The sequence below is a fragment of the Thunnus thynnus genome, chromosome 3 (genome assembly GCF_963924715.1).
Source record: "Thunnus thynnus chromosome 3, fThuThy2.1, whole genome shotgun sequence".
NCBI classification, from domain to species: domain Eukaryota; kingdom Metazoa; phylum Chordata; class Actinopteri; order Scombriformes; family Scombridae; genus Thunnus; species Thunnus thynnus.
The window spans coordinates 9,691,686-9,717,765 of NC_089519.1; the positions used below are offsets into that span (position 1 = coordinate 9,691,686).

Sequence of the window (26,080 nt, forward strand, 5' to 3'; positions counted from 1 at the left end):
TTTTTGTCAGCAGCACCATCTAGTGCCTTAACTGTAGGCTACATGACAACAGAGAGGTCACACTCAGTATTTACAAATGGAGTGCAGGAGGATTTTGAGTTAAATTGGTTGTTGAGTTATATCTTAATCATCATGAACATTATCTTATTAACCAGCTGCTCTCATGACACAGTGTCCTTATAACGATTGTTCAGGTCCATCTTATTTAATCTGTTCTTATCTGTAATCTTTTTACAGTACATGTCTAGAAAAATAGTGAACACTAGCATTACTGTTGATAACAATCAGAATCAGATTAAGTATTTCTCAAAAGTACATAGTTGTATAGAGAATTTGGCCATTTTTATCGGTGTAGATGAATTATAGTTGTATAATACATGATTGACCGAAGAACTAAAAGGGTCAGGGCCCCACAAGATACACTTAGCTGCTAGAATATATTATTCATCCATCTATATTAATATCTTTATACACTTCATATGTAAGAATACATTTGTCCAAAACAGCATTCTGTATGAATACTGTATGTAGTGTCCTTTTTGTATTTTTGCATTATCACCACTAGGTGGCAGCATTGAATCTATATGGACCATCTGTGATACCACAGTATTTCTTGTCTGACTGCTGGTGTTTCAGACATGCAACCTCACATTGACAACAAATAAACCATGTACTGATGGGCTACGGACATCGATGAAATAATTACAATCACTCTGATATACAGACTGACTCCTTCTTTGGGAATTCCCACTGATGTGATCTGATTAAGGAGTTATAGTGAGATCACCTACTTGTCTGTTACATCCATATCTTGTGCCTCTAGTAAAGAAAATACTTTCGGTAGAAATTAAGAATAAATTGAGGCAACACATTAGTTCTTTTTTTGTCCACTCAAATATATGTTTTGCCTCTGGTTGCTCCACTTGGATGTTTGAGCTTCATAGTGCAGAATTCTGTGCAGAGTTTGACACTAAAAGGCAACAAAAACTACTGATCATCTCAGGTGATAGCAGTCAGCAGGCACTTCTGTTCTTTATTGCCCAAGAGCTCTCAGCCAAGAACCTTTGGCACTAAAACCTACAGCTCTACCTGCATGAATTGGAAGTTATGTTTTATGACGAGACTTTTATGCCAAAATGAGATAATGACATACTTTTACAAGACAGTTCAAAGTTAAAAAATTAATGTTACTAAAAGAGACAGTTGGTAATTCACGTACTTTACCACTTGCACTAAACCAGGAAAGACACTATCTATATCCTGGATCTTTTAGATATTTAGATGTTATTAGATTATGGTTGACCTTTCAAAACTTCTATGTATCACACTTATAAGTAAAGCCTTTTGGTATTAAATCTGAAGTAATCAGAGCAAGTATAAAATAGCATCTGTAAGTGATACACATGTAAATTTACATCTGAGGTGTAAAATTAAATCGCATCAGTCATGACTTGGCTGGCAGGTTGATGGCTGCTTGGCTTGTTTGTTTTTCTTTTGCATATATGACTTGTGCATTGGACCACATCCAAGTTTTACAAGAGAAAACGTGTGTTGTGTTTCTCTGGCGGTTCAGTCGTCTGCGTCTCGGTCTTATAACTACAACTGTGGTTCATTTCCTGTCTTGATGATACAACAGGTTGTAGAGTAGAGTAATGTGACCGTCCCTCAACTGGAGCACACAAGTACAAACTCCCAGTTCTCATTGTACATCATACTAAAGTGTCCTTAAAGAACAAATTTGTCTGTTTTTTTATCCCTATAATCAGATAGTTTTGCATTCTACCATTCAAAAAAACAACTCTAAAAGCAGACATGTCTTTTGTTTTACTCTGTAATCAATTTGGCTGGGCAGTAATTAGCTTATATTGGTTATCAGTGGTATCATATTCTGTCAATATAATCATATCATGTTTTTGTTTTACAGAATGTTGTCATCCATATTAATGGTTTTAATCAAAATGTCATTTGAAACTAACACAATTAGTTTTGCGCATTTTAAGAGTTTTGTCTGCTGAAATGGAACCTGGTTCATTGCAACAACCATTAATGTGATTATTCTTTATGTGATTTTGCATGTTTCTTATGTAATCCTACATATTGCTATCATAAAAAATAGTTTTATTGGTACAGTAACATTGGTTTAACCTTATTACAAACACCATCTGACAAAATTGTATGTAGCTCACTCTCATCTGCTGAAGGGGGAAACTTCCTCTGAGCTCAACCTTAAATGTTATCTGTGTGTGCAAGTTGATTTTGTGACATCACAACTTAGGTTGGAGCTAATTGTGGTCCAGTATGAAAGTTGCACAAGTGTAATGTGGAAACTTGAGGCCGAGACTGATCTTATGTCCAGAAATGAAAAATAATCATATATTCATGGATTTTGGATTTAAAGGTAATTAATCATGTTAGTGGACGTTTTGGTGCTATACGTCTGCAAACTGGTATGCTGTTTCTCTGGGAAACAGTGTGTTAGCAATTATTGATTTCATGTGTCACACTTTCCTCATTCCTACTTGTTTGAAAAGCAGATGTCAAACAACAAAACACAAATGAGTGAGGACACATTATTGATCCAGTAACTTGACACATGCGGTGTTAAAAAACCTGAGGATAAAAGTCAGTGACCTTTGACCTTTGAGTTCCTCAATTCTCTGGTTCACAGATACCTTCAGGCCTCCCTGTAATTCTTTCATGACTGTAATGGCACAATCCATGGTGAAACTGCTTTTTATTGGTCAATGACTGTTTTCATTCTCAATTTATCTCATTCATGAATCCTTCAACTGTTTCAGAAACAAATTTCACATGTAAAGTTTCACCAATCCACATCACCATCGCCTGGCCTCTCTCTCTTTTTGCAGACACGCGGCTTTACTCGAGGCATTGTCTGTTCAGTAGATCAAAGAGTCAGATTAGAAAGCCCAGAGGGATGCTGGACTACAGTGCGGTGGTGAGGAGGAGAAAACGAGTGTGTTATCTCTTTTCTCCAGGCTGTATGACCCGGCATAATGCAACAGCTTAAAACCGTCAGACACATTGTTCACACAAAGAGGTCTGTAACAGGCCTCTGTGGCTGATGGCATTCATGTTTCCTGACAATACATGAGCTGGCAGCACATGAAACAGCTATACGCCAGGAAATGATGGGGAGGAAAAGTTTAAATTTTTGTATGTTTATTCATGTTTGGTTAAAAAAAAAAAGACATTTGAGGTTGATTACATGAAGGAAACATCTCTCTTTTCTAGATGTTTCCAGTAGGCTCTTGTAGTATGTGTGGTTGTGGAGAATAGTATGCTTGAGGGGAGCTTGTAGAAAACCCACACACACCACACACACACACACACACACACACACACACACACACACACACACACACACACATACACACACACAAGCAGCTTTTAATCCAAAAACTGCCACACAATAAATGGTATAACCATCCATAATTTCAGGAGCCTTGGAGATTGCATGCATGCATGTATGAATGCATGTGTGTGTGTGGTTGCACTGGTTGTAAATTGATCCCTCCTACTCTCGCTGGTTCGTTGTGCAGAGGAGGGCGGGAGGAGGAGGAGGAAAGGAGGAGGAGGAGGAGGGAGCCGAAGCAGGAAGGAAGGCAGGCAGAGAGGGAAGGGAGGCAGGCTGTGAATGCTAACAAGCCCCGTCGTAATCATACAGCTCCGTAGGTAGGGTTTCATAAAACATCTTGCAATGGAGAGAAACGACGACCACTATTAAAGACTTACTATGCGCCAGTGCCGCGTTCGCACAGTGCGCGTGCAGCAGCCTCACCGTCGTCGGCACGTTTGATCAGAAAAACCGTCTTTTTCCGCTGAGTGAAATGTATCGCGACTGCTCGGGACTCACATTCTGACAATGGAGATTGAAAATATCGTGGCCAACACGGTTCTCCTGAAGGCAAGAGAAGGTAAGCACAGCTGAACGGCAAAAAAAGAAGAAATTGAGTGTATTTTTTTTCTCCCACCTCAGCGACATGGCCATGGACGAGCCTGAGCTCCTCGGCTTGTCCGCCCTGGGATTTATGCTTTCTCTGTCTTCCATCCCTGCGCAGCGCTTTGTCTCCGGGCAAACTCCAAACATATTCCGTTGAAATCAGCTGTTTGGACACCAACAACACACATATTTACCGGGCAGGTTAACATAAGGCCCAGCTGGCTGGGGGTGAACAACGCAGGGAGTGTTTGCAGCATCGCGGTTAGATGGCAGCGTTGCATTAGAGGCTGTCGAGCAAATTTTTTCACACAAGCACCAGTGGGGTTTTTTATGGATATTTACAAATTACGATGACATAACGGATATTTAATGGTATTCATGTTACATGGTATTGAGTGTGGAGCAACATATAGCTACGCAGTGGGGCTCTGTGTCTCGGTACAGCTTCTTCTTACCTGTCATTGTAGGTTTCGGTGTGTTTAAAACCTAATTAGGAAGCTGAAGTGAATGTGTGGTATTATTTGACGCAAAAATATGCCACTGCAATGCCGTTTGGCTGTTGACTGGGAGCTGCTGAGGTGAAGGAATAATGTTAAGAGTGGAGGTTTTTGGGTGCAGTGGGAGACTGGAAGAAGGCCCACCGTGTTCCCCGGCGGCCCAGGCGCTACAGCCCCGGGTGTGCACGCTGTTCAGTGGGCCGGTGATCCCGCAGCAGCTCACCTGGAGGTGGAGAAGAGGCGAGTATCCATCTGTTTCCAGGAGATGGCAGAGCAGAGAGGCTACTTTGTAGCCAGTGAGTGGGCGCAGGGTGGGTGTGCAACACTGTTTCAGCAGCCAGAGGAGGGAGAAAAGCTGTTATTACTGCTCGATTTCCACTCGTTTGTTTCTCTTCCAATCGGATTGGACACCAGCAGACGGGTCTGTTGCCTCTGCGTGGCCTCAGAGGATATTGTGCAAGTTGATCCATTTTATTCGACAGCGAGTCGCTCACAGTGCGTACATGGCTCGGGGGGTCGCGGTTCAGTGTGCGCACGCAGAGGCCTTCCCTGCTTATGGTTTGCATTATATTCAGACTACGTTTCAGTTCAAGACTAAACGCCAACACTGCTGTGAAATGGATTATACACAGCAGCAGTGAATCCATTTCATAGCAGCCGCTGCTCCTTACGAGGCATCAGGCTTTCCTTTACCTGTTAAATGGTGTTAGACGTTGTCATGAGCGTTAGCCCGGGAGGTTGTTGTACACTGATCAGATCTACAGGCTGAATACCTGTCAGGATTTAGTCCTTTGTCGCCACAGACTCCAAAAGGCCCTCAGTGATAAATGTGAGTCCATAAACATGCAGAGAGTGGAAGGCTAAATATGTGATCCTGGTTCACCATAATATTCTCTATTTCAATATTAAGATTAATTCTGAAACATTGGGATTAACCAGTAAGTGATATGACAGAAAATTGATTATGATAATTCAGCAATGATTTGAGTCATCTACTAACTAAAAATAAGAATGGAAGAGCGGAAGTGGTGTGAAGGTCGTGTACAAGTAATGAGTTCGTTGAAAATATAATAAATAGATTAATCAGTAAAGACAACAATGAGTAGTTGCGGTCTTAGTGATGATTTCAGATTTAGTTGTTGTAAAATGGAGACTTCAACCACCATGTCAAATGTGTTGAGTGTACAGTCAGCAGTGTTGTTTTTGAAATATTTCCCCCTGCTATACCATTCACTGTTAATTAACGCACTGATTAAAACAGCTAATGGCTCCCAATTTATCTCTTTAAGGTGCACAGGAGACTAATTTGATTTTAATTGGTCTTTCCAGAGGTGGGTGTTTGCAGCTGTCAGAGTGTTTGGGGTATGTCACTTGACAGCTCACAGTTGTCAACAATAGCAGTGTCACGAGCTGTGGAGCGATCCCCACCACAAACACCAAAACCCGTGCAGAAAAACCGCTCCTGTGAATCAGAAGTCAGTTGCCTATCTCTCTCTTAGGTCACCTTCATGCAACATGGCATCCAAGCTTCTACATACACCACAGTTGTACATGGAGGTGGGTTTTTTTCAACTGCAGGAGCTGGGTCCAAGCTCCTGAGTCAGCAAGTTTGCCCTGTTGATGTGTCCTTGAGCAAGACATTAAATCAGTTGTTCTCAATCTATCTGATGTCACTGCGCAGAGAGGAAATGACAAATTCTCAGTGTAGGGCTGGCTACTTTGTGTTGGTGCGCACAAAATCATAGGTTTTCTTTTACCAGCGTTTGGTATTCTCCATCCCAGAATTAACACATCTGTTGGTACTTAGAAAACCTTTGTGTCTGGCAACAAGATGCTCAAAATGTTGACTTTTTGGCCAACTTTTTCACACCTGTGCATGTGAAACTGGGTGGCCGGAGCGAGAAGTGTTATGACAGGGTGTGCCTAGTCTGCTACAGTTGAAATGACACGTCAAGGGAAGTGGTTTGTGTTGTAGAGATGACACTACCGCCACTCCCCATCCCTGCCTCAGTGAATTTCACACATACGTGTGGTACGAAATGTAGAAAGGAAAAAAGCCACATTTACAGTGTTAAGGGATGTTCTGGCTGCATTAGGTGACGGTTGCATGAGGCGAAAGTCTTCTACTTCCAGAGAAAACTCTTGCTATGGCTCCCCTGAGAATATATTAGAAAATTTTGGGAATGGCATTTGCAAGAATACCAAGAGGAGAGCTTTTGGCATAGATGCAGTCCACAGTTTATGTGGATGTAATAGCTCAGCCAAGAGAGTTATTTTCAGCAAAGCAGTTTGATTCCCAATGGTGTCATATATTACAACATCAGTAATTGTATTGACAGTCCAAACCCTTTTTCACACAGTTAAGTAGTACCCATATTCATTATTTACCTATAAATTGTAGAATCTGACTGATATATATATATTGGAGGGCTGGTGTAATCGGCTAATATTGGTTTATCACAGGCGGGACTTGGTGCACATATTTGGCTTATGTTCACAGAAAACCTGCAGTACATAATGTAGTTAAAAGCACTCAAGATAATTTAGAAACAGTGTTATCATAGTTTGTCCCACAGACTCCACTGTTTACAGTACTTTGCAGCACCTGAGTTGGCAGAGCACCCTATCATAGCGGAGCAGATGGTGGTGTGAAGTCTGCTGAGAAAAATTATGCTCACTCTTCAGCTGTAAAATATCCTGCCTCCATTACATTTATTTGTCAGAGCTCTAATAACCAAATTGGAGGGTTCCTTTTTATTATAATTTTGCAATAAAATATAGTTTATATGAAATAGGAATCTTTTAGATGAACAGTATGGTTGTTGTATCTCAATTTGGAATCAAGCTGCTGTGTTGAAAAGCTGCTTTATATGAGACATATTTTCCTCTTGTATACATGGAAAAGTCAACGAATGCTAACTCTAATCTCAACTGTGATGCTGTAAACATTAAAAATTAGGGCCCAAGCGATACTGGATTTTTTGGGCTGATGTCGATATTAGGGATTAAAAAAAATCTGATATTATATAGGCTGATAATAATCTTATATATACATAATATATACATAAACACATTTTTTGCAGTGATCCCTCAAACATGGTTATCACATAAACACTTATTTTTTATATTTATATTTTACAGTTTAACAATAAACTTAATTGTATAAAATGCCATCAGTGCACTGAAACTGAATTTAATAATTATAAATTACTATAAATAAATAAAAAAAAAAAAAAATTATATGTAATAGAACAACATATACGCCGATACCGATATATCTGTGAATGGTCAATATCGGCCAATGATAATGGTTGGGCTCTATTAAAAATATTGATGTTGTAAACTGTTTCAATGAAACTACCTCTGTATGTTCTTACATCATTATATGTAAGAAGTCTGCACATTACGTCATTTTGTGATCAACTGATAGGATTCGACAGTAAGACCAATAATCACTATCAAAATATTTATATTTACATCAATACTAAAGGTAAACATATACAATAGAGCTGCAACTAACAATTATGTTCTTTATGGATCAATGTACATATAATGTTTTGCGATTTAATCGTTTGGTCTATAAAACATCAGGCAACACTGTAAAACGCCTCTGAATGTCAGGGAGGAACATTTTTAGAGGCCAAGATGACATCATCATTGTCTTGTTTTGTCTAAGCAGCTGTCTAAAACCCCTAAATATTTGAGTATAAAGTAACACAAGAAATAGCCGTCAGTTCTCCTGTTTGAGAAGCTGAACCGTCCAATGTTTAACAGCTGCCGATTAATTTTCTGTCAATCGTCTAATTGTTGGAGCTTGAATATACAGTTTTCAAACTTTTAACATTTGAAGATCGTCTTAATTGTATGATCATGTCATAAATTACAAGCATTTGTATTAGTGCTCTCTGTGTTGTGTGTGTTGGTTTGTTTTGAGTGAAGATGTTGAACGAAGGCAAGATGAATGTGGGAGTTGTTCTTTTGTGGGGTTTTTTTTTAGACAGCTCTTGGACATCTGGGTAAAAAGCTCTAATTGAAACGACTGAAAAAAATGTTAGCAAAAGCTGTGAATCTGGGGTTTATTGCCTCTGCTCTTATTTCAGTGTGTGACTGACTACATTACCCAGAATCTCTTCTGAGAGCTGCTGTTTACTTGTTGCATTCAGCTGTGAGTTATAAATATCGTAGGTGTAGAGACCAGTGGTGATGGCATGGTCTGAGCATGACAGAGTTGCACCTCTGAGTCAAAACACAAGGTGGTAGTGGCTGTAATGCATTCTGGTCTATTGAGATTTATTGTTATTTAAGAGACTGAACTCTGCTCAAAGTTTGTGAAATGGCAAATTGGAGGTTCTGATACCAAAGCCTGAAGACTGCTTATGTTTCCTTAGCTTAAAAAAATCAGCAATTAAGCTTGAATGTAGCTACAGTGGTAATATATTGATGTGATATAAAGTTTTATACATTTGTGAATAAAAAATGTGCATTGTATACCTTTGCCACAAGTGCAGTAAGGTGAAATCTAAATTTCAATTTTGAGTTAATAAGAATGGCCAACTATTCCTTGGAATAAAGTGGTGAGCTGTCAATGACTTTGGTCAGATTCAAGCTTTGGAAGAGAAATGAAATTGTCCAAAGGGCAGAGAAGAACAGGGTTGAATGTTGCAGCTGATTGTTATCACCCTTTAATACAAACTTATGTACACCAGGAACATGAGCATGTTTATCACATACTTCATTTTACTACATTTCCACACATATTTTCATATTCAAATGTAAGCAGTGACTCAACATAAAGGGCCTTTTACCCCTCACACCTCTGTGCCTGGAATCAGATCTCACTCGATCTTTTTCTGCGGTGTTTCTTTCGTTATTCCTGCTGTCTTCATAAAACGGAAGGAATGTGGACAGTCCAGTGCTCACATTCCTCTGACAAACAGAAGACAATTTAATCCTGCTTATGTAACTCATTTCCACCTTACATGTTGGAAGCTTCCTTTTTTGTTGCACAAGAACATTACACATGTAAGTGGATGTGCCTCTGTTGTCTGGTGTCACTAACCTCTCTGCTCTCTGCCCCCTCTCCACTACCCTTCAAATTGCAGGCCAGCAGGTCCTCTCAGACCATTTGTGAGGGTTTTCCTGTGACGTTAGCCAACGCAGCTTTATTAGTTTTGTGGTCATAGCCAAGCTAACACTTGTTGTCATCACTCTGGGGTGTTTCCTCCAGCTGAGGCTCATAAAACACATTGCTTTGTGACTGTCCCTTGATGTGGGACTCATTTTACAGTTATTACACCCACAAATGGGCGGTGTGGAGAACGAAACGCAGTGTGTTGCGCACATAGCTCCGCTGCACAGCAGCAGCAGCAGCAACGGTTAGTTGGGTGGCTACCGGAACGTTCATTAGCACAATTTCTTGGCAAGCTGAGTAAGCATGAAGAAGCACTTTCTGAAGCACTTTGTGAACATCATAGGGACATTGTTCCAGCCGCCTTAGTAAATATAAAATGGGCATTCTTCCTATGAGAAGCCAGCTGTCAGCCTGCTTTAAAAAATGTGTACAGCCGGCCTGACTATATTTACAAGTTCTCATGGTTCAAATGAAGAATTTGTTTCTAAAAAATGAGCTTTTAGGGGTCAGTCAGGGTCAGACTTAAAAAGTCCCTCATACTTTATTAATTTGCTTTTTTAAAACATCCCTACAATCTCAGTTTTGGCATCAGTGGTATGCACTGCCCTTGGTTAAATTTGATGTCAGTCCTGCCTTTAAATATGAGTTGAAGGTGTTGTATTATCAAAGATAATATTCAAGGAATAATATGTACTATGTGTTCCACACTCAAGGGCTCAGTGCTGTTATATGTTCCTGTTCTTTCAGCATGGCCATGAAATTAACCAGTGGGCCCTTCATCTGAGAGACAGCTGTAGATAACATATAGATGATTAACCTCCCAGTTTGTCCCCTTACACACTCCAACTCTGCATGTCTTGCTCAAGTGTAGTCTCACTGTGTCTCTCCCCCCCCTTCTCCCTCAAGACACTGTAAAAACAAGGGTCAGTTTTCAAGCACTTCTCAGTTAGATTTAATGGAATATCTCAAACACGGAGATGGGGCAGAGGAAGGAAAGGTCTTGCAAAACACCACAGCATGCTGCTGGAATGAGCGAGAGCGCATGTTTTTGTGGTTCGCTGTGTGTGTGCGTGTATGTCTTTTCTCCTCATGTGAAAAACTGCATGTCCTACCTCGTGTGAGGCTTAACCCCCCCCCCCACACCCCTTCGCCCAGCCTGCTCCTTTATTGTCGTGTCCTGGAATTTACTCCGATGTTGTAATGTTTTTCACATTTTTGCACGTGACATACGCCTTCTCCCAGGGCCATATGGAGAGAAAGACAAGTCTGGCCATAAAGAATTAACGAAGGCATAACAAGAGAGGAGAGCTGTTTATATGGGGGAGAGCTGTTTATATGGGGGAGGAGAGCCAGAAGTCATAGAGAAGAGGAAAAGGGAAGGGACATGTGAGAGAGGTGAGGATTAGAGGGGAGCAGTGCTGCCTGATTTTCACATGTCTCTCTTTTCCTCTCTTGCTCAGCTGATGTGTGTCTTTCAGTGCGAGTATACAGACGGATTACCTTATGCAAACACCGGGCCTTTGCTTTGAATAGGCAGCACAGATACTCGCAGCTAATGTTTTCCATATCAGGGGCTACTCCGGCCAATCACACGCTGTACGGGAGAGCGACTGGGAAAGCAACAGGCCATTCATTTATCATGGCCAAGCTCCATTGTGCCTATGTGCGTGTGCATGCTCATATTACAATGGGCCTAAACTATGCGTGACCCTCTCTCATTTCCTACCATTTAAGTCATGTTTTTGGGAGAGCACCGCTGCCGTCCAATCTGAACCTCCACCTATGCAGCTGCTGCAGGGTGTGGAGGCAGACCCGACAAGGCATGGGCTGGTACCAAATATTCAGGGTACACTTAACGTTAGCCAAAAATATCTTGGTAAACAGCGTTATCAGTGTTTTGAAAGTTGGAAAAATTGCTGTTTGTGCCAAAATGTAGCAGAGTTACCTAAGAGCTTGTTTGGACTTTTTAGCACAGTGAACATACCTCATTTTCACTTTTCTCTTTTTAAGGGCACGTTGAGCCTGATCTTTGCATGCTCTGCCGCTTGTTATGTTGGGGTTCAGGGAAACAAACCGTCGTGCACTCATTAAAAGTCACTCTGTGTAAGTGCAGCCCAACTGCCTGAAGCATATTGTGTGAAGATGTAAATACTGGCTGCTCGCTGCCGTGGTCGGTCTGTCACTGTCACAGACGAGCTGGATTTTCTGGCCTTGTGGCTGTTATTCTGAGTGTCAGCATGTGACATGTGTTCATCAGATGGGTGAGCGGCTTCTCCCATATGGCGATGCAAAATAAAGAAGGGTTGTGAAGACAGCAGCGCCACACTGCTCTGTGTTCACAGTAACATCTGAAAAAAGCTGGGAATCACAGTTGAGGAAGTTGCCAGTGATGCTGTTTCACCATCCAAGTGTTGTTTTTTTTTCATCACTGCTATTTCTTTGATTTTCTTGGAAGGGCTTTTATTCACTGAATATGTGCACAAATAATCATTTTATGGTATCCATACTGTACATGCCTTATTATAACACTTTTCTCTAACTGTATAGTAATTATAAAGAACAGTTAGTAAAACAATCTTATCTCGTAAGGTTTATCTGGGATTTACCCAAATACAAAGAATTCAAATGAAATACCTCCTACTATATCTACAGTTTTTCTTTAAAGGCTTGCTGCCTTTTTTATAACTTGTAGAAGAAAATGTTCATACCTGTTTCTGTTTGTATTTGATATAAATCCGCTTTACTTTGAGACTGACTGATACTGGATTTTTTTTAGGCTGATAATGATATTGATATTTGAGAGTTAAAAACATTTTTTTCTTTAATAAACACATAACATAACCTCTTCATTATCAGTTAAAGGAAAATTCTGGTTTATTTGAACCTGATGTATTCCCCATAAATGTGGCAGCTGTGACTCTATGGCTGTATTTGGAGCCACCCACTACATAATATTGATGTATGCAGTATGTGCTACATACTATATGTAGGATGTACTACATGTGCAGTATGTACTACGTACTGCATACTACGTTTCATAGTAGTATGCAGTGTGAAACTGTTAAATTGATTAAATTTGCAGTACGCTTAGCCAGTTCTGTGATATACAGTATTTGGTGATGCATCAGATTCTGTGACCTGCAGTGTTGGTTAGGTTTAGGCATGAGGAGTGAGATGGTTAAGGTTTGATTAGGAATAATAGGGCAGGTCACAGAATCCGATGTGTAACCAAATATGGTGTAACACTGGGTTTGGAAAGTGGAAGTAAACAATAGCACAGCTAATGGCAACGGTCGAGATGACCGGCTTCTTTCTGAATGAGTACGACATCTGGGTGTTTTTGGCATACTGCAGACTACATGTTACATTTTGGCCAAATCAGTATGTATTGTTAGTGTAGTAGGTGGTTTCGAATGCAGCCTATGTCTCCTGCTAACTCTGCAGCTCTGATATTGAGATTCAGGTGAAGGAGGCCTTGCGTATACTTACGGTTATAGGGGCAACCTCCGTCAGCCTCCTACAGCTTTTGAAATAAACATGACTTTTAAATAAATCACTTCAAAAAAAAATTTCTGAGTCTGAATGAAAGTAAACACAGGAACTAGCTGCCTGTAGCAGCATTTTGGCTAACTGCACAGGGAACTATATCCGGGGCAGTTTGCCAGCTAACCAAACCACCCACATTCATCTGTGGTTAGACTGTAAGGGAATGCAATGACGAATTATCCAGTGGACTGTGAGGATGATCGTGAGTCATATCAATTTGAACGGCTAATCGTATTTATTTGAGCCAGAGTAAACAGAAAACAGAGTAAACAGAGAGAACACAGAGATAAAACAACTGGAAAACGAAGAATTGAGGCAGAAAGGCAACAGGATCGTCAGGAAAGTCAGCGTACAGCAGTGGAGGCTGGTCCATAGAGGCAGAGGAGGTTGATCCTCCTCTATTTTTTGAGAGGCAAAAGGGAGAACAAAATATAAAAGAGAATATTTGGTTGAAATAAACCATTACAAATCTCAGTATTATTTATAAAGTATTTTTCCTCCTCTTTGGAAAAAATCCATTACAGATATTCTGTTTAAAATGCTTCAACAGCGACACCTTCAGGGAGGGAGGAGAAAGAGCAGTGTGTGAAGTGGTGGTGGGGGGGTGGGGGGGGATGTATTTCATTTTTTTTCATGCTAATCTGTGATTGGCCATGACATGTAAAATGACGCTCCAAGGGAGGACGTCCTCCCTTACCAATCAACAACCAGAATGCAATATTGACATCGAGTTGGTCCAATGATAGTTTCCAGATTTCATCTTCAATTCTCTCCACTGTAAGGCAGAGTAGCAGCAGTAGATAGCTCCTTGCGTTAGCCAATGCAACAGCTGGCTTGTTGTAGCAGCCTGAAGGACTCTTTATACATCCATGGAAGGACTTTTAAGGACTGTTGTTAAGCTAATGGGAAAAATGATCTGGACTGGGCAGCGCAGCAGCAGCAGGAGGCTGGAGAGAAGCAACCGGAGAAACAACCAGGAGAGTTAGCTTGTTTGTTGCTGTTGCTAATGATAATGACTGGTTAAGCAGCAGCCATAAAGTTCTGTTAACTAACATACAAGATGACCAACAGCTACAAATGGACGTTATGACATGAATACTTCATCTCCATGATAGAAAGAAGAAGACGTCAGATAACGTGAGTCAGATACAGATTCTCTCTCTGTCTCTTTGGTCACTAATTTCATCTCTGATGGTTAAATGTCTCTGTGTGGCTTTTTTGTGTTTTTTTTATCTCCTTAACAAGAATGCAGCAGAGATCATATAATGTGTTGTGGGTAGTTTGCTTGTTGAAGTTACAGTGAGCTGTCTTCGAGTGCTTGTTCAGTCACCTGTTGATGTTGTATGACTAGTGTGCAGGAGGTCTGGCTGCTTGCTTCTGACAGTTTCTTTAGTTCGTTTTAAAGCTGAGCCATATATTGAGTAATAAGCTTAAAGTAACTAGAATAACAAGCATTAACTAGTGGTGTAATGGATTGTAGTTGATCCGTATGGATTGCTCCCCACGGTTCGGCTGGCATATGAACTGCGGATTAATTGCAAAATTTAATGTCTCAGTTAAGACAAAGTAAACGAAAAGCTGTAAGTATAAGTCATGGGCAGACAGAGTCTAACAGGGATTTTGAAGAGCAAAGATCAAACCAGCATCTAACGGTTCCGAAGTGACATTTGAGTTATGTTTACCTGCTGTTTAATGTGCTGCAGCTGAGCAGCTAATTAGTATATAGCTGCTAACTGACGTTAGCGGTGAATGTTTATCATCAAGTTTTGATGACGTGGACAGAGGCTGTTTCATTCACTGTTTAAAAGAGGAAGGTTTCATGCCTCACATTGCAATAACTGAGCACTGAATATTTTATATATTTTATTTTGTTTTATTTAAACATTGGACATCTTTAATGTTGTTTTCATTTAAGACCATGGGCAAAAGTTCCTTGCTGTTTCTTGATGTAAGTGTGTTACAAAATTAATGGAAATCAAAGTTTTATTTGTCCCCCCCCCCTTTTTTTTGCTGATCCTTATAATGATCTGATCCGTGACTCAAATCCATGATACGATCCGAACCGTGAGTTTTGTGTTCATGTTAACACCCCTAGTGCTAACATGTCAGCTTTGTAGACTATATTTTGTATGTCGTCCACATAGATAAGGGTGTGTAAGTCATGTATTTGATACATGCATTAATACTTTCTGATGTGAACCTACACTTTTAAATCTGTGAATGTTTTTAGTGTTCAATCTTTCTTGTATTCAGCACTGATCTGAATCTGTATCACATTATAAGCTTTGTTCTATTTTATATATTTCTGTATACTAAGAAAATACATAGGAAACACGTGTAAATCATGTGATATGTTGTCTGTTTTTGATGAGAACATAAATTTGTTGTCACAATAGAACAATACTGTAAATTTGAATTTCACTTTTTTGGTAAAATGACACATTTGAACCACTCCATGGCTAAAATGAGCACTTCTTTGTTTAGAGACAATATGTATATGCTAAATGTCTTTAAAGAAGCAGCCTTTTCACCACTCAAGCATATAAAATTGCCCCCCACCCCTCCGATTTCATCAGGTGGGACAATGATATAGTTTGATGCGGTTTGTTGTAAGATTCTATGTTGGTTTTCCTCTGGTCCTCCCCAATTTTTTGAGTCCCCAGCCACCACCGGTGTACAGTAACGGTTACCTCAGAGAAACTGTTGTTCTGCAGTCACAGCTCTCCTCTCCTGATGAGTGAAGAAGAAAACTTCTTCTGGAGAGTGGGACTTATTGCTATCAGACTCGGAAAATCTAGACATGTCTACAGATAAGATCTCCCAGCTGTGTAACTACTACAAATGGATTTACAGCGTTTATCAACATTGTCGTTCTGGAGGTTTTTTGACCTCCACAGAATCAACTGGAAGAAAAGAATGTGGTCAGCTGGATCAAATGTTCAGATCCACATGGTAAGGAAAATGCGATTACAACACATAACGGTGTGAGGAATTACAATATGTTAGTCTCTATCATCCAGCGGTAATTCATGATAACTGCACATTGTGGATCTGGTCATTTTATCCTTTTTTTTTTTTTTTTTTATCCGTTTCCAATTTGGAAACTTGCAGACATGATTTATTTCATCAACTAAGTTACTACTTCTCTAACAGGAACATGGATGTATTATAAGAGCTGGATACCGGACTAAAAATGGCGCCCATTCAGTCCTATAGGAATTACACGGCTGGTGCATACGCCAAAAAAAGTTTCAGCTTCTGGGTTTGCTTCCACGTTGTTCCCACTGAATATGCGCAGTAGTGTTTCCCCTGCTGGCCCCACCCGATTTTAAAATCGCTTTTCTCGGCTTGAGGAAAGTTTTACAAATATAAAACCTCCATGGATTAAAAGTTCATAATAGAAAGAGTCATGTTTGCAGTTCGAGGTGTCCTATCAACAGTTTTACAGACATCTCTTTTACAATGGAGGTCTATGGGGAAAATGCTTTTTAGGCTTCAGGGTTTTTTTTCGCTGCAATACTGCAAGTGGCCACTGGGAAAAATTGTCTGCAAGGTGGAGCAGCAGCGCCCTATCAAGCTCTTATTATACGTCCATGGCAGGAGCAGACGCTGAGCTATCCACAGCGTCAGATGTAAACAAACTGACATGCAAACTGCCCCGGATGTAGTTCTCTATGCATTTAGACATAATGCTGCTACAAGCAGCCAGTTCCTGTGTTTACCTTTGTTCCGACTCTCAAACAAACTTTTGAAGCAATTCATGTAAAAATCATGTGTATTTCTAAAGCAGTAGGAGGCTGATGGAGGTTGCCCTGACGGTCGGTATACATGAGGCCTTGTTTGCCTGAATCTCTATCTGAATCTCCAGAATCTCAATAACGGAACTGCAGAGAGCAAAGTTAGCAGGACACATAGAGTCAAAACTGCCACATTTATGGGAAATAACATTAGGTTCAAATAAACTTGAATTTTCCTTTGATCTGTCAATTATTTTCTTGATTAATCGATTCTAATTTGGTCTATAAAACATCAAAAAAGTGTGAAAAATGTCTTGTTTTGTCCAATTAACAGTCCAAAAGTTAAAAATATTCAATTTACTATCTTGTATGACCAAGAAAAGCAGCAAATCTTCACACTTAGGAACTTTTGGTATTTGTGCTTAAAACAATTAATTGTTTATCAAATTATTTGCTGATTAATTTTCATTTGATCGACTAATTGGCTTATTGTTACAGTTAATGAAGAAACATTTAAATAAGGATCCCTAAATGTTTTTGACGCTCTTTTGCACTAAGTGGAACATTTTTCAATTATAAAATAAACTTACTAGTTCCCTGTAATGGGCAAACTATGCACAGTAATGCACTATAATACCACAACCACGTATTTTTGATTTCTTTACTGCAATTTCTTGTTACTTAGCTGCTGACATATACACTGATACAATATATCTGATGAGCTAATATTAGCAATATATAGGCCTGCCGGTAAATCTATCTAGATCTAGTTTCAGGTCTGTAAGGTCGTTTTTTTTTCCACATCGACTTTTGGATGTGAAACAAGTTATGAACTCAATTTGAGCTGACATTAAAAATAAATGTGACAGTTGCAGGAATTCAGACATAAAGCATCTGGGTCGAGATGATACTGCTACAGTCTACTGTGTGACTTCCAGTCTGGCTCCATCTCCTACTTGAGATGAAAGCGAGAGGAAAGGGAGGACAGGGAGAGGAGCGTTTTTTGGGAAGGTGTCGCACTGAAGTTGGCCTCCAAGAGCGTTGAAAGCATGTGAAAACCCCAACCGATCACAAGGGAGGAGGACAGTACAGACAGAGACGCAGGAGACCCATGAATGTAGTCGCCAATGCACTCATAGTTCACTCCAGACAGACAGAAACACACAAACAAAAGCAGCATGGAAGTACTGTCGGTGTACTCCCTCTCTTTCCTTCTCTCTCTTAGTGTATTTTTATCTCTTTCCCATACTCCCATTTCTTAAATACGTATAACCAGTCAGACTTGAAAAATGGAGGAAATGCACCAAAATACACTTCAGACAGAAGTTAAATAATACTACTATTAAGTGTGTCCATACCTACTGTAAGCAGTGCAGCTAATTAGATAAAAATGATAGAAAATGAAATTTGTTGCATAGTAATAAGACATGAAGGCTCCATCAGATGTTTTGCATTGAAGCCACTTGGCACTCTCTCCTTTAAGACATGACAGACTGTTGGCTCTTATCAACAAGGAAGAAGAGGACTTTGGTAACGGAAAGTTGTTTTAAACTAGCTGAGTGTGATGTTGGGTCATCCATTCATCTGTGGCCAAAGCTGTCAGGCAGTTGTTTTTTTTTAACGGCATCTTTTGTGGTGTTTTCCGTTTGTTGGATAGTTGACAGTAGAAAGCGACAGGAAACATGGTGGGGAAATGGGGGGGGGGGGGGGGGGGAGAGAGAGGGGCGTTGATGGGAGGCACGGGCGGCCAGTCTGAGATGTTGTTGGTTAGATGTTACACGTCTTGGGCTGCCGTGCGGCCAGGATGACCCTGCTGCTGTCTGTAAATCTTTTAAGGAAAGGAATGTGCAGGATTTCTCATTCGTCGACATCAGTCTATCTCGGCATGTTGCAACTTTTGAATCTCGTCCCTGCCGCGCATGCGCAGACCTGCCCTGAGATCCTGCGCAATGATCTCAGAGCTGGCTGACGCGAAACTGCTCTGAAGCCGGTGTTTATGGAGGGCCCCGTTCTCTCGGAGGGGAGAACCAAAGTTAAATAAATACTTGCTCCATCCTGTCTGCATTAAGGGCCTGCACACATGGCTTTGACGTCAGAGTGACATTAAACAGGGTGGGGTGGCCCGGCCAGCTCTGACAGGCACGTGCGCGTACACACACACACACACACACACACACATACACAAACACTCTTCCACAGCTTGCTCTTAAAATCCCTGTCTTTCTTTTCTCTGTATCTTTGTCATTTTCCTCACTTCTTCTCTCTCGTTCTTTTTTCCATCTGACCTCAAGTTTAGGTGACATTTATCTCCATCATGTCTTTTTTAGAGTATACAAGCATTGTCACTTCCCACCTTTATTGGCACTACACGTCCTAACACTTAAATTTCCTTCTCACACTATCAGCCTCTGACAGGGAGGACATTAATCTCTGACAATTTGTTACTTTTTGTTGAGCCGATTTGACTCTATTCATCAATCATTCTGTGTTTTTGGCTCGAGTGGGTACATGGATTTCTCCTGCAAAATACCTGGCCAGGTGCAACTGGCTATCATCAGATGATAAGAGTGTATGACAGCTAATCCAATAGTCAAATCTAACATTTGTCTTTGCTGTTTTCTTCTTTTATTTTTTTTCCTTTTGCTTCATAAAGGGAACATTTTTGTACTCGTATTTTTACATCTATGTGTGGATGTGTCTACATGCCCTGCAGCACCACAACAGGTCTGTCAACATACCTGTCAATGTGTACAACATGAGATCAGTGTGATCTTATGAGCTTCATTAACAAAGCGTCAACAGGTAGCTGCTGATAACACTCCTGTCTAGTCGTTCAAGGTGTGTAAAAGTTAAAGATTTGTCTGTTTTTTTGAAAGTGTGTGTTACTATTTCTTCTCCAAACAAATTGTGACCACTTGTAGTGTTGACATCTGGCTCGGTGAGGCAGTTTTTGGTTGTTATTGTTCGCCATGAACACAGGACAAGACTTGAAAATATAATTAAATGTAAAAAAAAGTGATGGAAATGAAGAGGCCTGTTGCTGTGAAATAGGGATGAGGATGTTTTTGATGTGAGAACACGTTCACTGGTATCAACAATATGCTTGTGTGTATTGTGAAGGTGTTGTTTTGCAGGTGTTTCACCCCCCTTTATGTGTTTTTGTTGAAACTGTCACGTCATTGCTGGACCAGCTGGTGTTTCGTGAACTTCAGGGCAGAGGATTTCCCTCTCCGTCGTCCTCAAACTGTAACAGCAGACGTGGTTCAGTCGGGTTCGGCTAGTTTATTTTCTCAGCGTTTTAAAACATGGAGTTGGATAGATGGGAAAAACAGCAACGTGTGCCCAAAGATAGTCGATGTTTAAATCCGCTGACTCTGAAACCAGATGTGAGTCTGCAGTAAGAGCTTTCTGTCCTGCTCTCTGTCTTCCTCGCTAATATCTTACTGCCTAAATAACAATTCAAACTACTGAAGAGTTTGTTTTTTCTACTTATGTAAAGAGATGCCTCCTGTTATCATCATTTGTATTTTAACGACAAATTAGTGAAACTCAAAAGGCATGTAACAGTTTAATAAGGTTAGGTATTTAGCCTGAATACTTTTTTCACAACGGCTGGGATGTGTCTGCAGCATGAAAGTAAACTGAGTAACAAACTGTCAATTACTGAAAGCTGGCGTGAAATGACTGGTCATATGTTTAGTGCTGCTACTGATTCTTTCAGACAGTTTCTAATTGAAATCATACTTTGCAATACTTTTTCGACTGTATTTTATTTAGGATTAATTCTTGTATAGTTGCTTGACAGCATTTAGCATTTGAGAAATGTGGGTCAAATGAAGAAAAACATGATTTTGTGGAAAAATAGGGGAACTCCACAGATTGTGAGATTACACATCAGTCTGTTTACAGGTGTTCAGGATTACGCCTGTGAAAAGACAAACAAAAAGTTTTGTGGTTCCAGAGGGAGATATGAGTCAAAGTCTGATAAATTGACTCAGAGTTGGTTGGCGTTGAAGCTTGGGGCTACATTAGCTACTAGCATAACACACCCAAATATCCAACTGAACTGTTAGTGATCGAGGTGCATTGTGTGTAATGTAGGCACCTGATTTTGACAAGGCAGAAGTAGGCATGGATTTGAAAAAAATACAGTATCTCTGGTTCTGCTTTTTAAAAAAAAAAAAAAAAAAAAAAACTGTCCATGAGTCCAACAGTGTTAGAGGAATGCAACACTAAATCAGTAGGGCACTCTTTTAAAGTAAGGTATCAAAAAGCGTGTCGTTTTGTGTTGGTACTGTATCGTACAGCTTTTCTTATTATAGCCACCCCTGTCTTTTATATTATGTCCATGAACTTACTACTTGTCAATTCATATCTAGTCCGCCATGTTTTGATTAAGATATCATGATTTTGAAATAATCACATAATAATAATAATAATCACATAATAATATCAGATTCTGGCTGCATATTACCAGGGCTTTAAGTGAAGTTGTAAAAGCTATTTTGTATGATCAAGAGTCAAAAACACCAAATAAATTACATTTCCGATGATCTGGCAAAAAGATGAGTAAGCGCATGCTCACATTTTAGAAGTTGTAAACAGTATGTAGGGTGTTTTTTTTCCAGTGAAATGATGATCATCAATTGTGATCATGCATACTACCGTACAAGCTTTCTTCTTGTCTGTTTAAATGTCTGCTTTGTGCTTTGTAAACATGCCGGTTTGTAAATGGCAGCAGCAGCTCATCAGTGTACTACTTGTTATTCAGTACTCTGTCTGCCTCAAGGAGTACATACCTCAGTTTACCCCTGACTATTTCTCTCTCTTTCCTCTACACACACACACACATACACACACACACACACACACACACACACACACACACAACACCGCCCCTGCTGGTGTTGGAATGAGTGTTTCAGTAAAATATGTGGAGTGACCCCAGTCTTCTGAAGAGCACTGTTGTGCCTAGAGGTCGTTCACCCCTCACATCGGGGTCATCTGATCTGCCAAAAGGACCATCCGAACACCACCCTGTGTGTGTGCGCTCGTGCATGTGTGTGTGTGAGTGTTTTCACTGAGATAACCCATGAACGTTATGTTAAATTTATGTTTTGCTAATGCTTGACTGAGACTGAGCTCCGGGCACTTTGTATATGTGTGTGTGTGTGACAAGACGAGTGCGTGCCCCCATGATCTTTGAAGCTGTCAACATTCTTCACCACATGTTCTGTCATGATGCATGGAGGCGACTGGTGAGACGAACCAGCTGTTCCTGCCTCTGGTCACAGTAAGGTCAACATGCTCACACATGCACGAGCGCACACACACTTGGCTGGATGTCGTCTTGTTCTTGTGTTAAAAAAAAATGCCACTGGACGGACGCGGTGAAAGACTTCCAAGTGCAACGTCGAAACAGCGGCCTGATGGATGAGCTGATTTCAGTGTCTCTCTGTGTCTCGCAGGTGGAGGAGGGAAGAGGAATGGCCGCAGTAAGAAATGGAAGGAGATGCTAAAACTCCCCCACATTAGCCAGTGTGAGGAGCTACGCCGCACTATTGGTAAGAAATGGGGGGAGATGATGCTGTGTGTGTGTGTGTGTGTGTGTGTGTGTGTGTGTGTGACGCAGAAAGATAACGTGCCATGCTGTGTCGTTGGGGTGGGTCTAACTGAGGGAGGAAGTTCAGATTGGACTTCCTTCCTGTTTCTACCCGTCTCCACCCACAGTTACAGGCAGGGGACAGGAAACGGTGTGTGTATAAGTGTGTGTGTGTGTTACTCAGGGAATACGTTTTTAATAAAGTCTTACGTGTCAAATCAAAACGTCTTCAACAGTGCTTACGTCCCGTTTTCTACATCCAGGTTTGACTTGAGAGTGAGGGGCAGGTTCCTCTCTTTGCGGCCCAGACAAGTACTCTACTCCTGAGCTACATTATCTCCTTGCCCCCCCCCCCCCACCCACTCACCCTAGTCCTCTGAATATATTTGCCTGTGTGTGTGTGTGTGTGTGTGTGTGTAATAGTGCGTCACAGCTATCTCTGCCAGAGATTGCAGTGCTACCCTCCCCCACATGCTCTCTCCCTCCCTCTTTTCTATCTCCATGCCTCCCCCTCCCACTATCTGTATCTCTCTCCCTCCCTCTTTCCACCACTTCAGAGCAACACAAAAGTGGGAGGACAGGAGAGTTGTGGAGGGAGTGTGAGTGGAAAACTGAAACAGAGAGAGAGAGAGAGACCGTTACAACGGGGGGAAAAGATCTCTTAAGTACAGGAGAGAAACGGCAGGGAGAAAAGGAAGGAGGATGAGTGAAAGAGATGAAGATGCACATACTCCCTGCGGTGATATCTCTTACTCAGCGTCGATTGTGTTGCTTTTGTGCTCATCACAAATCATCACCGACAGATTTGATTATTATTAACTTGAATGTAACTGTCGTCAGCTGTGATAGATTACCTGGTTTAAAAAAACGGCACATAAACGTCACCTAAAGTGTGAAGGAGCATCATACTTGTCAAGTCTTACATATTTATGGCCGTTTATATTATAACTTTGCAGCAGAATCTAAAAATGGGCTATATGTGCATGTGTGTGTGTGTGTGTGTGTGTGTGTGTGTGTGTAGCAGCTGTTGAGGGTTACATACGTCACTATTACATAGACGCTATTGCGTAATTTCCCTATCACACAGAGCGCAGGATCAAAATAATCCCCTTTGCATACTTAAAGACACAGACGTGTAGGCATTTGCATCTACACACATGCACACACGCCCCCGTGAGCAGAGACGCACACGCATGCCCGAACACAGTGTAGGCACAGTGGATAGAAAGATACAGTATAGTGACTGATAGCAGTGTCTTTGTTGTGTCTTGATAATGTCAGGCATTTGACCTTAGCCTTGACAAGTGTGCAGTGCTTCTAGGAAGCCTAGATTACATTATGTGGGCTGCAGCCACTTTGTCTGCCAGCCAGACTACTCTCTCTCTCTCTCCTTCCTCTCCTTCCATCTCCTCTTCCCTTTTTTTTTCTTTCCTCTGGTATCCATCCAATACATACAGCACATGTGCACCTATTACCTTAGCAGTTTGATCACTGCAGACATGTTTGCTTGTCTAATGCGCTCCTGAAACCAGAGGTATTTTGGATGGAGACTAACAGCTCTTGTTGCATAGCAGCAGTGAGCATTGCTGCCTCAAAGATGTGCACACAAACACACACACACACTATTGTACCTATTGCACACACACACACACACACACACACACACATTAGTGCACATAACTGTCTCACTAACTCACTCTTGGCCTAAATTGGAGTTTTAATTAAGTCGTAATTGCAGCTTAGTCCACTGATCTAGTCCAGGCTAGTTTAAGCCTCACAACTCTTCATTTCAGGCCTTTCATTTTCCTCTCCCATATTTCTCTGACACCTTGACGTCCTGTACGCTCTCACTCTCTCCGTCTCTCTTTCACAGTTGTTTTTCCTCACGACAGGGGAGAGTGTTCTCTTACGCAAAGGGGAAATTTTTCATTGGTGGAATGCTGGCTTACGTTCTCATATTCAAATGATTTAGAGCCTGGATTCAGCTTGGACACACACACACACACACACACACACACACACACACACACACACACACACACACACACACACACACACACACACTCTAACCCAGAGCCAGGCCAAAGAAACTGCTCTCTTTTTCACTTTTCACATTTCTGCTTAAAATTTAAGAGTCAGTTAAAAGATGTAGATGGCGAGCATAAAAAGACAAATCTGTAATTATACATAACATTTAGCGTTATTGCTATGTTTACTTTTGGACATTAACGGACATTGACCCTAGCGATGTTGTATATTCAACCCAGTAAGGCTGGAAAAACTAGAAACATCTCAGGACTAAAGAATTTACTAACATCAGATTCTGCTGTTTTATTTTTTTAAAAATGTACATTTTTTTCAGAACCTCAACATGAATTGCCTCTGTGGTAGTTTTTTACTTTTACAGGAATGTGTTGTTTTTAGAAAATTGACTTGTTTACCCATTAAGTCTATGAAAACATAGATACTAAAATCATTCATGTGTCGCTGAGTATAGATTGTTGCCAAGTCCCAATTCTGTGTACCGTTAAAATGTAAACAAATTATGACAGAAAATAACACAGTATATACTGCTGAGACTACTACCTCCTATTTCAATGGGAAGTGAAAGTGATGTGTGTGTGTGTGTGTGTGTTTGTGTGTGTTAGTGGGAGGGGGGTTTAAATTATTTTAGTTTGTATAATGAAATCTATTATTATTTTTAAGATTATTTTTTGGCATATTGCCTTTATTTGACAGTTAGTAGAGAAAGACAGGAAACACAGGGAGAGAGAGATAGGGGTTGGGAGTCGAACCGTGGACGTTGCAGTTATGTGGTATTCCCCGTAACCATAAGGCCACAACTATTATTGTTTTGTTACTAACAGGTTAGTCATGCATGTTGACACATGGATCATTTCTGTGCTCAACAAATGTTACTCGGTCAGTTACTTAAACATCTTTTCAATAATGTTGAACAGTTTCTGTGATTTTTTTCTTACGCAAATTGGAGTGTGTCACCTCAAAGAGTGACCAGTCATGGGTATACAGTTTGGGACGAGGGGAGGACATTAATCTTCTTTTGATAATGTTAAAAGTAAAGTTAGGCTTTGCTTTGGGGAGAGAGAGAGAGAGAGAGAGAGAGAGCGTGAGTGTGAGTGAAAGGAGAGTAGGGCTGTCGCAATAATCGCAATATTGCAATACCGCGCTATAGACAAGCCAGCTGCGGTGGATGGCAAGCAACCGCCACAACTGTGCTGTGTTCATGTTTTTTCTTTTTTTCATGAGTCTAGGCCCTTCTTGTTTTACACTTCAGTGTGTGTTTATTGAATGTTTGGCGGCTCCCCCGTTCCAATCTGGCAGCACCGGAGGATCCCGCCTGGCATGCGCAGTATCTCGCAGGCTGGGGGCCAGCTAACCTGGCACTCATAACAGAGCTGGGCTTGGAGTGAGCCGACAGGGGGTCGATGCTGATACGGGGTAGTTAAAAGCATGTCTGTATGAATATTTTGTCTTGGTTATATGTTAAACTCTCCCGGGTCACCGCGTGGCCGAGCATGCTGCCATTTAATATGTGAGGTAAAGTAGTGTTCCACCAATCATACGATGTAAAGGAGTGTCCAGCCA

The 26,080-nt window shown here is 40.9% G+C and overlaps 1 protein-coding gene across 3 annotated transcripts in view; it reads left to right on the forward strand.

Moving 5' to 3' along the window:
- The first annotated feature begins 3,597 nt into the window (after positions 1 to 3,597).
- grk4 (G protein-coupled receptor kinase 4) overlaps positions 3,598 to 26,080 on the forward strand; it is a 51,402-nt gene continuing 28,919 nt past the window's right edge. Inside the window, exons 1-2 of one of the 3 annotated variants that reach the window (XM_067584093.1) lie at positions 3,598 to 3,935; positions 22,341 to 22,436. In XM_067584093.1, coding sequence (XP_067440194.1) covers positions 3,884 to 3,935; positions 22,341 to 22,436 — 148 coding nt within the window. In that variant the 5' untranslated portion in view covers positions 3,598 to 3,883. Of the gene's footprint in view, positions 3,936 to 14,161; positions 14,273 to 22,340; positions 22,437 to 26,080 lie in introns of those variants that run through there. The other 2 variants (XM_067584092.1, XM_067584094.1) reach the window with 2 other exon arrangements.